General features: G+C 35.0%; 1 protein-coding gene across 1 annotated transcript in view; it reads right to left on the bottom strand.

The window, feature by feature from the left end:
• The window catches only part of LOC121421236, a 42,544-nt gene extending 28,988 nt beyond the window's left edge, over positions 1-13,556 (bottom strand). Inside the window, exons 1-6 of the mRNA XM_041615898.1 lie at positions 13,176-13,556; positions 12,396-12,823; positions 11,646-11,929; positions 2,460-4,105; positions 1,644-1,793; positions 986-1,383 (exon numbers count right to left, since the gene is read on the bottom strand). Of these exons, the coding sequence (XP_041471832.1) occupies positions 986-1,383; positions 1,644-1,793; positions 2,460-4,105; positions 11,646-11,929; positions 12,396-12,823; positions 13,176-13,511 (3,242 nt within the window). The 5' untranslated portion in view covers positions 13,512-13,556. The remainder of the gene's footprint in view (positions 1-985; positions 1,384-1,643; positions 1,794-2,459; positions 4,106-11,645; positions 11,930-12,395; positions 12,824-13,175) is intronic.
• Positions 13,557-14,052: the final 496 nt, after the last annotated feature.

Genomic DNA, 14,052 nt, shown 5'->3' with positions numbered 1-14,052 from the left:
TCTCAGTTATCAAAACTGTAGTTGAGTCAGCGAAATTTCCAATAATATGACGCATCATCAGAGTGGTTTGAAGACCCCCCCCCCCTCCTCTGTCATTTTAAAACTAATTATTGACGGTATATTTTACAGGGGGGGGGGGGGGGCTTGATAAACCTCAACAGGCAATAGTGCCTTTGAAAATAGCATTTCTTTATTTCACGTGTGTTCAATCATGTCATTTTTGCCCACAATCTTGCTCATGTGTTAACACACACCATTGAATGATATCGCCCCGTATATTTTTTACCCAAACATTTACTATATTAGATAACTGGCTAGTAACCTTTAAATGTATTCATCAAGATTTTACAAAATATAAATGAGAGGGAAACAATAAAAAAATAATCAAAGTGAACTGAAGATTTGTTTCATGGGGAGTTTTGATAATTATGTAATTTTGGGCCAAATGCCTTGAAGTTTCCTCTTATTTGCATAATTTTCGAATTTGGTGCGTTCACTTAGCATAATAAATCGGTATTTTATATACTGCAATCAAAATAACAACGCAAGGGCGCATGTGACCGATATTAAAACACCGATATTTAAAAAACTAATTAAATTGTAGTATTTAAATAACGATTTAAAAACTAAGACGCTTTCCAAAATCTAAGTGCTCAAAAAAGCATGAATTTCAATCAAAAGCCATTGACTCATTAGTACACGTTAATGCGTCATCCATACATTAAAAAATGTTAGATGTTCTCTTTAATATTACTACAAAATTTTCCTAATACACCATTTCATCTTTAATGGGAATTACCACTATATCATCTGCATGTAAATGTAATGTTGCCAGTTCAAACATCTGAGCGTAGGAACCCTTCATTTCTATTTCCATACGCTAAATTTAATATCGCTTTTAAAAACTTTTAATCTGTAAATTTGTATATGTTTTGTATTAATTTATATTATGTTTGAATGGAATTGAAATAAATAATTGAATTACCTTAATGATTTTAAATGCCGGTGCTTCTTTAGACTCTGCAGTATTGACCTAGTGCGTGTGTTTCCAATCATGAGCTCTTTGAATACCAGAGAGGTGAGTTGTGGGAATGATTCTGAGAAAAGATGTTCTAGTGAAACAGGTTCTCCAATGAGAGGAACTGGTTGACGATACACAAGGTGTCCGTATGTCGGATCAAGTACGCGCTCGATAGACAACTCCTCTAGTCTGGCATGCGCCAATCGTTTAACCATCACCGGAGTGACAGTGTGAAGAGTCAAAATTCTCAGCCGTTTCAGGTTGGGGAGTATGGTTTTGATGGTTGTGTCAAATTTGTGTAGGCCGCCAAGGAACCGATCATCAATATGGAGTTCCTGAACTACGTTGATCAACCCACCTCTCTAATTTACAATAAAGCAAAAAAACAACAACACAACTTTACTCACTATAAAATAACGCAAACGATAGAAGGAATAACAGGGACCAAATAAACAGTGTGAACTTGACATCTTAAATCCCATTATGGTAATAATATGTCCTCAATCCTATTCAAATTTAATTATTTAAATGTACTGTTTAATTTGTATAATGTTTTAAAATTTATTTATCAAAATAATGTGTCGTATAGCTTGAATACAAATGGTGTTGGGAATATGAATACCTTCGAAACCTTTGATGTCATAGAATAGAACTCGTTATCGAGATCCGTTTCCAAAAGCACCAATGTTGACAAAGAAGATGGTGAAGAAAGCAGATCTGCTATGTCACGAGATACAGTCGGCCCGCAATATCTTCTTAACTCCAGCGTTTCCTGAGAACCATAACACATAAAGTAATCTATTAAATGAGTGATAAAAGAATAGATTGAAGAAGAACGTTTAAGGTTATGTCATTAATTATCGAGGATTTTTTTTACGTTTGATAAGGCTATCTAGCAGATCCTTTATTTCTCCGAGACACGCGAACTTTTATGCATCAAAAACGAAAATGCACAAATAGATATTCTAGAAGTCTACTTACAATCAAAATGTGAGAAAGGAAAAACACGGGCTGATAGATACATATTTGTTTTTACTTTACTTACATCTGCACGAGTCTTTCTTTCTGTGTAACATGTCTTGGCATAATTATTAAAACCCCACATTTCACCTGCGTACAATATTATTTGATATTTTTAAACCCAGATGGTAAATCGGTCGAAGGTAAGCCCTATATATAAATTGGCAAAAAGGAACTTTTAGTTCAAAGTAAAACCTCTCTCCTTTGGGGGAGTTTGTTTAACAATGGCCTAAAGTTTTAAGATAAACGTTATATATCTAACTTTCCTAGAAATTATTTCAAAATAAATGAAGTATTTCACCCCTCAATTTTGGTAGGGAATACAAAACATATTTCTTTATTTCATTTGTATTCAACATAAGGAACATAATCTTTTTAATGATATTTTGAAATTCATTTTAAGAATTGTAATACAAACCACTTGATGCTGTTCCATGATGAAAAGGTAACCAGATACCGTGTGAGCAGACATGTTTTCATCGATTTCAAGCCTTCGTTTCTCTGCAAATATCCTTTGCCCAACTACCTTCGCTATATCTTTGTCATAAGCTTCAAAGGTAACGTCTACAAGAATAGTATCATTTATTCCACTTGTCAATATTGACGGAGAGTAGCATACGATGTCCTCCATGAGGGACGGATGGATTTGATTGCTCTCTTGTAAGATATTAACTATTTTGAGACCAATCTCTTTCACCTGGGCAGCAGTGAAATACAATAGATAGCGGAATTCTTTGATGTCATATCCCATTACTTTGCCCAGTGCCCTTTTACACTCCTGGCGATCAGCGCTATAGAGAGAAGCAAGATATATAGCTGCTACGTATTCCTGGAATAACTTGTGAGGGAAAAACACGATTTTTTTGGTGGCTTGTGACGCACTCAAAGATCTTTCCAGCCTCCGAACCGTTTTTTGTTCTCTGCTTAAGACTCCGATTTTGCAACAGATTGTCATTGCGTCAGCACACGTGCTAAAATCATCTACCGTAAAAACCATCTGTCGTTGAAAGAGCCCATTAAAGGCCACTGATCCTATCTGACTAAGACAAAGTTTGATAGTTTGCCTCTCACTTTTTTCATATTCTTCATTTGAAGCGTTTGCGGCCTTCATTTTTGAAACATAATGGTCTATTAAGAAAAGGATCATTTGCTCAAATAATTGAGAAAATGTCTTCAGTCTGCGAATTGTTTCTCGTTTTTCACTGTCTATATTTTCCCACAGGATGCAAAGCATAGCTACGTAAATTGGGAAGGGCGCCATGTTCTCCTTGATCACATCATTCACTTCAATGAAACGAATCAGTTCTTTCCCTGCATCGGCGTCATTTACAAAATACCTGCTAATGTAGGTCGAGACATTTTCAGCACTGAAGCCTTTAACTGCAATGAAAGCATAAGACCCACCAAATTGTTGATTGCATTTGATCTCGTGTGCCCTCCACGGTCTTGTGGTCACCAGTATCGTGCACTCCTTCAATTTATCTAATCGCAGAACCTGTGAAATATCTGACCCGTCATCGGTAGATAGGTCTCGATCATACTCATCGAGTCCATCAAGTACGATCAAAACCTTCGAAGGCTGAGATATCATGTAATGTTCGATCTGTTCTGTGCTTACTTTGTTATTTTCACCAAGATATTCTTTCATGCATTTTCCGATTGTCTGACCTTCTACAACATTGCGCAATGGTATAACCAAAATCCAACTGAAGCGCTTATACTCCTCACATCCATGTGTCCAATCACACGCAATCTTAGAACACAAAGTCGTTTTACCAACACCACCTTCACCTTCAACCAGAAGCCTTTTAGGGAGCACTCCGTCCACATTTGTGGTGAAGAGATCTTTGTAATCCAAACGTGTTGTTTCTTTTGTTAATCCCTTGTCGTGCCTGAGCAGTACTAGATTGGTGTAAAGTTTTTCGAATTCGACGATTAGATTGAAATCAAAGGGGTCAGGTTTTATCTTGCACATTCGTTCAAGATAGAAAGACTTGAGGTCTTCAGCGCACTGTAAAACTTGTTCCTCAGTCATGGCTTCTTGAGGGTTACCTTTGCTCGGTACTGAACAGAAATAAGAGAAAAAAGAGATATATAAAATTGAATGCTATAAAAATAACCTTAAGATACTCCAGTGGGTTTACATCCTAATAGTCCAGGAAAGATGGACTTATTTTAAGTTTAAATGTTATCCAACTTTAAGTAAACGTGATCCCGAAACCCGCTACTTTTAGTTAAATAAGAACACGTAGTGCATTTAACACATGTTCAAACTTACCAAAACTAAAATAGACATGGGTAAGGGATGTTATAATTTTAGTAGTGCATTATTTTTAATAATTCATCTTAATCTTACAAAGAAGTTCCAAAGTCAAATTTTGCACTTACTATTATACTTTAAAAATTACCATGGTAAACGATCTTAAACTGACCTTTTTGTATGCTATGCTTTCTTTATAGCCTACGCAGGGGGGGGGGGCATTTTTATTCTTTCTAAAACACATATTTTGGCTTGTCAATGTTTTGGTTAGAAATAACTACCCAATGATCTTAACTTTTCGGTGAAGACCTTTGTTTTTGCTTGTCAACGTTTTATCCAGCTCGAGAAACTCCCCTCTTTCCAAAGAAACTTGGGTACGCTACTGCTTTACATTATTTTTGGTTCGAAAATGTCTGTCCTTACATCGTGTATTCTTTCATACGTTCATAAAATTAGTATTTGTGTTACAGGGCCTATAATGACGATAGAATAGCAATAACTGCTGATGAGGCACCCTACTGAAAAAAGACTAATGAATGAATAGACAATATAGAAAATATCCACGTAATATCTAAGTTTTGACGAAAATAATAATTTCTTAGTGAATGTCATGATAAAGTAAAAAAAAATAATACATGACTAAATAAGAGGAATTATTGACATTTCCACCACATACAGCAGAACATGTGACGTTAAAACCAATGTTTTATTTATCGAAATATGTCGTGCATATGGGGTCGATATACAGTGCGTGTCAAAAAAGTTTACACTTTGAAAAAGCCATTGGAATTAACAAACATACAACATGTGGGTAATTTTTCACAAATAATCATGGGTTTGGGTCTCATCTATCCAATGAAAGTAAACAAATTTGACAGAATGTTACACTTGAGTGAGCACTGTCAATTTTTGTAAAGCTTGCAGAAATCTGTTTGCGCAGAAATGCTTGTTTTCACGCTGTGTCAAGGGGAAAGAGCGAAATCAAACTTACCCTGCGAAGCATTTCTCATAAATTTCCCTAGCACTTTTAGCCAATTGACATAAAACGGATGAATTCAAGCATTCTGTAACAATTTTGCCGCCCAAATTTGAAATTTCAACACTTAGTAAGCACAACCTTTACCCTTCTTGTGCCAGCTGGATCTGAGGACATAACTGAATCTGAACAAAAGTTTATATCAGACATCTCCAGCATTTTTCACTAAGTTTTTATCATTTAAAGTTGGTTTACATTTCATTTTTCATTTAAAGGTATTGTTTAACTTTGTGACCAGCCTATTTAAAAAATTATCAAACCAAGATGAAACATGTGTACAAGTGCATGTATTATAACTAATAAACCCTGAAAACAACCATTATTGAGAATGAAAAGCTAAAACTACAAGGCAAACCCCGATTTTGTAAATAGGCGTCTTATAGACGCCTAAATAGTACACATAAGTGTATGGGATGAAATTAAGTTGGTGTTTCCGGTCACTTTATATTTCAATTTTTGAAGCACTAAATAATCATTTTTGAACGCAATTTTTTCTTGGCTTCACTTTTGTAACATATCACAGACACAGGTGACAAGTGTGACCTCCTTGCTCAGATTTTTTAAAAGTCAAGCCAGTGTTAACCAATCACTTTAATACTTGTTTCTCCACACTTTTCCCAAGCTTGGCAATGATTAACAAAATGAAAATCAACCCTAAGCCATTTCATGTAAATTACAGCTCAGTGTAAAGCAAATATCGTCACGATGGACTAGGTGTGTGGGGGAGTGGAATGGGGAACAAATCACTCTTCGAAGTGTTTGGGCAAGGAAACAAGTTTAAGAAGGTAAAAGATATCTTCAAATCAATTTTGCTAACTAATTTCCACGTGTTCTTCATGATTAAGGTCTACTTTTATTCGCAAAACTATTTCAAAGTTCTGCGCAAATCATTTTTCACCAACCTTTCAAAAGTAAGTGGTGCTCACTCAAGCGGAAATATTTTTCGACAGTTATATCGTCATTTGCTTCAATGGATCTGTACCAATGCTTAAATGAGAAGGAAATCTTTAGGACATTACAAATATATAATTTTACAAGATTTTATCTAAGTGTAAACTTTTTTCATACGCACTGTATATAATACCTACATGTTTATTCATAATGGATAGCTCTAAAGAAGGCTCATGGAATATTGAAATGAATGGATCAAGTTTATTGAGCTAAAAATGGCATTTAATAATTGAATCTAAATTTCAAGTTATTTTCAGAATGAACACTACTAATTTTTTCTTCTTTGTTTTTTTTTATCGTAGCTCATACGGCGTGTCTCAATCAGCAGTTAATATTTTCGCCAAAAATCTTATTAACAGAATGACCTTTTTATCATTATCATTATTTTTTTATTGGGGGTGGGGCTCGATAATTTCGCACGAGCCCCCCCCAAAAAAAAAAAAAAAATCACAATTGGAAATGAAAAAGACCTCTCAAAACCATACCATGATACCACGTCACTGCACTATATTGAGTCGATCTTTTTTTAAAAGAATGAGGAATGCAGATAATTATAATAAGTTGCACTCACCATTCCTATCAGATTTATGATATCCTCCTGAAAGATCAGACTTATGATATCCTCCTGAAAGAGAACAAAAATGCACATTATTTCTTGACATAATTATTTTCATTTATCCACTCCTTTACTACTGCACTGATTTTACTTAATTCTTCTGCGTATGTTTGGGGTCGATCAAATAAAGTCAATAAAGTTATGGTGCATCTTTATTGTTGGCCTTAAAAGGATGGTCCAGGTTAGAAATATTCATATCCCAATAAATAGAGTAAAATTCACAGAGCAAAATGCTGAGAATTTGATGAAAATCGGATAACAAACAACGAAGTTATTGAATTTTAAAGATTTGTATTGCATTATTCCAGTGATACCGTTCTTGGCATATCTTAATGAATATTCACGAGATGGGCTGATGATGTCATATCCCTATTTTTGTACTTTATTATATGAAATTAGGTCTATTCAAAAATTTTCAACCAAGAACTAAAACAGTTGGATTGACAACTGATTAAGTGCATTAAATAATTATTGGCGCAACTTATTTCATCAAAATGGAGACACATCATTTACACATTTATGAAAACATGAATCAATTATTATTTTATGTAATAACATAAGAAAAAGAAAGTGGGATATGACATCATCGGCCCATCTGATGAATATTCATGACGATGTACATATAACCGCTTTCAAAAAGATATTGATAAACTTTAAAATTCAATAACTTCGTTATTCATTATCCGATTTTCATGAAATTTTCTGCATTTTGCTCTGTGAATTTTACTCCTATTTATTTAGATATGAATATTTTTAGCCCGGACAATCCCTTTGATAAAATTTACACTAACAATGTAAATACGGATCGAACCCTTGTAATCCAGGAACAAATGAGGTTTGATCACAAACACATTGCAATAAAATTCTATGTTGAATATCAGGACACCTTGAAAGACAAAATTCAATAACCTTTTGCATTCTAACCATATTTATTGTGATTTAATGACGCAAATTATCATTTTTTTCTGAGGTAGGTGACCTTAAGGTCATTGACGTTTAGAGGTCTGCAGAGGTCAAATCTAATTTAAATTCTATTTTAAAATGAAGCTAATTGTAAAATATAGCAGTTGTGAAATTATTTTTGATAATGACATGATCAGATCAGTGTACCAATGATCTTTAAAATTCTCACTATGGTAGCCATTCTGGAATAATGCAAATTGGACGTCTTACCAGCACTTTGCTTTTTCTGGACTGTTGGTATGTCACTTCGGAAATTTCATAGAAAAAACTTGCAGTGAAAAAAACTTATCGCAATTACGTTGAGGTTAACCGCAAAACATGTTATTTTTCCTGAACTATTGAAAAACAAATCGTTAGAAAAAAAATTACCCCCTCCCCCTTTTAACAAACATTCACAATTTCTGAACTAGGAGGAGTTTTAAACATCTTTTAACATGAGCATTTAGGTAATAGTTTAGAGCTACCCTCTGATTGATTGTTACTGTGATATTTTATGTCATGCTTCAGTGGCTCGGTGTGAGAATGGCAGAGACAAGAATGGCAGAGAAAACAGGCTACATTTAAACATAGTAGAGGTAAAAGTGGCAAAGGTGAAATGGCAGAGGTAAAAATGGCAAAGGTTAAATGGCAGAGGTAAAAATGGAAAAGGTATACATTGTAAAGGTGACACTGGCAGAGGTATAAATGGCAGCACTAGAAAAAGAAGAGGTATAAATGGCAAGTCTTAAACCCCCATACCCCCCAAAATCCAAAAGCCCCTCGATGTTCAGTAGATTATAGAAGAAAGGTTCTGAGAAGAAAATAAGAATTATGATGCTGGACTTATGGAAAAGTAACCTTTTTAAATCATACTCTTCTGCAAATCGCTCCTCTAATATTCAAATTTGGAGCACACTTTGGATCCCAAGTATTGTACTTAATTCATTAAAGGGGAATTCACCCTGAAATGAAGTTTATTGTAAAATTAACAGAAAGCTACTAAAATGATATTGGTGAGGGTTTTATGGAATCCATCGAAGATTTAGAAAGCTATTAGATTTTTATTTTTTAACGGTGACGTAATTTTTCGAGCACCTTTTCCCGTATATGGTGTAATAAGAAATATTAATGACATGTCAGTTCTGAAAAAAAAAGGAAATCTTTTTTTGTGTGTACCTCAATTACTGTTTATCAGCATACAAATAATTTCACATCCGCTCCTGAAAGATCTTTTTTAGCAATCACGAACCACTTATTAAAAATTTAAAAAGTATACATTTTGGTGCATTTAAATACGGGGGCAAATGCTCGTACATGTATTTGACGTCACAGATCCCAAACTCAAACTTCTAATAATTTTCTTAATATTTGACGGGTTTCCGCGAACCTTCAGTTACTTTTTGTGCTATTTTTACATTAAGCCATTTGTCAGGGTGAACTTCACCTTCAAAACAAGTCGATAGAATGGTACCTAAGAAACACCTATACATTCATATATCTGATTCGCTACACTTAACCATTACCACTGAAACTAGTTCAGAAAACCGACGTCCACTTGGACTAGCTAGAGTATTTTGCTCTGAAAAGCTGAACATTAATTGTTATTATTATTTCATTTACATTAAACTACATACCTATCCTATCAATATCTATTCGAACCCATTATGTTGTTGAAATGTAAAAAGAAATCCCCAACTTATCTATTTCAGCGTGCTAACGGTAGCGCACATTAGTGTATACGTTAAAATTCGTTTGGTATGTAAGCAATGAAGTCATGTTCTACTATATGAACTAACCAAGAAAAATCCTGTTATCGCTCACTAATTGAAAAAAAACATTGGCATGAAAATGTTTTAGTTTAATCATATCAACAATGAAGTATAGACCTAAACTGGTGGAAAAATCCAAATAATATGTAATCAGTTTATAACGCTCATTTCGTCGATGGGAATAATTATATTCAAGGTCAATAATTATGATGATATTAACTGCAAAGGCACGTCTTATTCTTGTTAATGTAGAATATCATGATCTTTACCTCTGTAATTATTACCTCTGCCATCTTTACCTCTGCTATTTTTACCCTTGCAATTTTTACTCTTGCCATTTATACCCCTGCTATTTTTACCTCTGCAATTATTACCGCTGCCATTTTTACATTGCTCCGCTTCAGTGATTACAACCAGACGGCAAAATTATCACTTTTCGAAAGTCACAAGCGTAATTTGATGACATTCCTTTTTGGGATGAAAAGCTTCAACAATCTTAATCTCCACGCAGTTCAATGGACATCCAATGAAAATAAAACTGTCATTTTCATATTTCCTTGCAATATTATTTTAGCACTGAAATTATTTACATGTAATCAACATTTTCTATTCGGTATGTTCATGACCAGTGTATATGCTTCAATGATTCCAATTTATTTCAATAAACATTCAAGCTTGAATGAACATGTGGAATGTAAAAAAGCTGCATTTTTGTGTTGGGGGACTAAATATGGGTACTGACTATACATATCTGTCAAAAAACGTTGTGTACAGTTCATTTGATTTTATTTTTATGAAAATCCCAATGAGTAATGGTTTAGTGAGCACAAAGTATTTGAAAATTATACAAATGAGAAGAAGCCATGTGCGAAGTTTCATGAAAAAAAATGGTAGAAGTAAAAATAACTATATATATTTGCTTGGCCATGGGTGGGGGGGGGGCTAGATCTGTGTATGCATAAAACAACGGTTCATTGCACTGCTGTTAACATTTCATTTCCTCTCTTGTGACATTGTGTACAATATGATTGCATATGTTTCAGTATAAGTAACCCACTAATCAATATGTTGGAACTACAGCAGTAATGTTTATCAACCTATGCGCTGAATTCTGAGCAAAAATTTATTTATTTCTACATTTATGACTGAGTGAGCGTACAGTGCAGACTTGTCATGGAAGAACGAGCACTCTTGAAAACCTGAGAATGAATACTGTTCATACTTATATATGGATCCTTTACTAACGATTCACAGGATCAATTGAATTCATATACATATTAGTGGTAGGTCAAGAATGTGAAATGGGGAAGAGGTTCAAAAATGGGGAGCGGGTGCAATCAACATTTTTCCCCTTCATGCACTTTTTTATCATGTTTACGCATCCCTCAAATATGTGTTCATTTAACCGCGAAGTATCAGGATCAAAATTCTGTGTTGAGTGGTTAAAAAGGGGATGATGAATCAACACAACCACCATAAAAGTCACAGGAAACAGATTTTGCCAAACTTTTTTAAAAATTATATCCGAAAATTACTCGTTATTGTTAAAAATCGTCGTTTTGACTTTGATAACTTATGCATGCATCAAGTCTATCGAGTCTATCAATGTCTTTTTTCCCTGAAGTTGCTCAATGAGTGTAGAAACCACTTGCGAAATTCTAAATATCAAAATTATCTCATTCAAAAATTGTTGAATTTTGATTAAGGGGGGGGGGTGTGGGACTAACTTTATTTCTTGAGTATAGATATTTCAAATAGATATTCAAAGAAATTTCCGTACGTTATTATGGGAAGTAATCCATGTATAATCTCCTTTGTTTCCACATGCCCATGTAGTGACACGTTGATTAAAGTGATACCCCAGGCTGAGTGTTAGTCTTAGAATCATGTATGTATTGTACTGTGTGTATTCAGTCATTTTGGTTTATATCAATAAATCATAATAGTAATTGCCCAAGAGGACATTCTTCCCATTATAAATAATACATATTAAAAAAATGAAGAGCGTTTGTTCTGAAAAACTACAACACTGTACCAACCTTCTAATAGCTTTGTCTGAAGCGAACCCATGTTGGCCTCTTTCAGAATCTCTCCAAGTACTGCCCTGCAGTCTGTGCCATCTACCTGCTTGATTTTCCATCGGCAGAAGAGTTCGATCAAAGCTCCTGGGATGTCTAACAGATGTTTACTCAAAACGTTTCGGCACTCTGTATAGCCGAAGCCAAGTGTGATGCACAACGTATCGTAGAAGTTACCAGGAACCTCTTTTGCAAGTGATACAAGTTCCTTTTCTTGAAGAGCACTATCAATCGAACTGCGTTGGGAGGATGGACAATGGACTTATGTTAAGATTAAAATATCACTGATGTATACTTCAGCGACATAGACATGATAGATGAATTTGTAACCTCTGAATGAAGGAGTGTGGGAGAGCTAGGGGATCATGGAAATGGAAAAAGGAAGCACAATAAAACAACACATTTAACTATTGGCCTGGTATGACTTGTAATAAATTTTTGAAGGTGCCAGTATTTAATATTTCTTTTTCTTGTTCATTATTTTATGAAGTCAAACAAGTATGTAATTGGCATATCATGATCCAACAAGGCAATAAAATAATTGTGGATTATACAGAAAACACATGTCGATGCAATTCGAGAAGTAAAGAATATATCATTCTTTCTTCTGAGGGTATGCTTATGTTTAAATACTTTAATTAAATTACCACATATACAATTGTCTTGAGTATTTTTAAAATCTATAATTCCAAATGTATTTACCCTTCACGAGGACCTGGGTTGAGCTCCACATCCCCCGCAGTAACAAGCATTAACTCCTGTAGATTAGGCTGCTGAGGTAACTGTTCATCCACCGTTTCATTCGTACCAGAGCCGTAGTTTGAGGGAGAGACTGTGCAGGTGTGACACTCTCTAAAAGTTCGCTCCCGTCGGGAAAAGGGAAGGAGAGGGGAGAGAAAAAGTGAAAGTACAAAGAGAAAGACGACAAGGAAGGGAAGAGAAACAGAAACGGGAATACCAAATCCGGGAGAAAGGGGCAACAATAACGAAGAAATCAATAGGAAAATCACAGGAAAGCAAAAATAAAAGGAAGGAGAAAGAAAGGAAGAGGGAAAGGGGCGGGATAGGCAAAGTCCCGAGGTTGGATGTGTCGGTGTACTTAATGAAGCGGAGTCTGTCTGAGATGTTACCTGTTGAGAAAGAAAAGCATGTCATGTTACACGGGCGCAGAGCTGTCGAAGAACACCATTTGGCTATGCTGTCATGTCATGCAGGGAAAGGGAGGAGATATAACAGGCAGAAAATGAAGAGTAAGACAACAGGAATAAGAAATGTTAATGGGATAAGAGCCGGAGGGGAATAGTAAAAAAGATAATGATCTCTGAGGTATAATATTTTTTCGCTTCCATTGCCTTTTTAGTGCTAAAGAAGATGTATGTATTCAATTGTTCTAAAAGTGACATCTCAGACATTTCATGCTCTTTTAGTTTACCTTCCCCATGGAAATAATGTTGTTAAGAAATGATCACAAATGTTACCAACCGTTCGACCAGATGGTTCATGATGTAAGGTATCACTCCCGACATAACATGGCTGTGGTGAATCTTGACCCTTTTTAGTGCATGGTTCGGCATTGCAGTCGTCTTGTTGATTTACCAACGAAGAATTGGTTGAATCCCCTTCAGCTTGTCTGGTCTTGTGATCTTGCGACCCTCCTTCAGAATCATTCTTCTTCGCTTTGAGTCGTTCCCAAAGAACTCTTAGCCTCTGAATACGTTGTTTAAGCAATTCTTCTCTCATCTCTCTGACCACCCATTCTTTTATCCTATGGATAAAGGTTCCGATTCGCACTCTCCACTCGCTTAAAGCCACAGGCATGACGAATAAATCAGACTACACTTCAGCAAAAGAAGTTCTGATCTAAAATAAATAACAGAGTAATTATTATTATCATTATTATCATTATCGATTTTAATTATAATCTGTGTAACACGATATGGTATCATTAACCTTCTCCAATGTAAATGCTGAGCACCTAGCAAGAAGGCATAAACGTTCCACTTTTATATGTCTTTGGTATGACTCAGCCGAGTTCAAGAGGCGGACGCTCTACCACAATGGTGACTGGAGCAGTAATAGTAGAAGTAAAAGTTGTAGTAGTAGTAGTAGTAGAAATGGTGTTAGTGGAAGTAGTAGAAATGGTATTAGAGATGCAAAAAACTGACAACCAACAAAAATTTGTTATCCATAGGGGAATTCGAACTTAAAAAGTTGCTTGTCGTATGGGACATATCTTTGTCCCGTGAGACACACAACATTTTCACCTATAATTTACCCATAATCATGTTTTTGTTTGTGTTGTTTATTAGTTTTTCACACGACTACCCACTATAGCTTTATCATTGACAAAAAAGGAATA

This window comes from Lytechinus variegatus, chromosome 9 (genome assembly GCF_018143015.1).
Source record: "Lytechinus variegatus isolate NC3 chromosome 9, Lvar_3.0, whole genome shotgun sequence".
Lineage (NCBI taxonomy): Eukaryota > Metazoa > Echinodermata > Echinoidea > Temnopleuroida > Toxopneustidae > Lytechinus > Lytechinus variegatus.
This window is presented reverse-complemented; position numbering and strand designations above follow the sequence as displayed.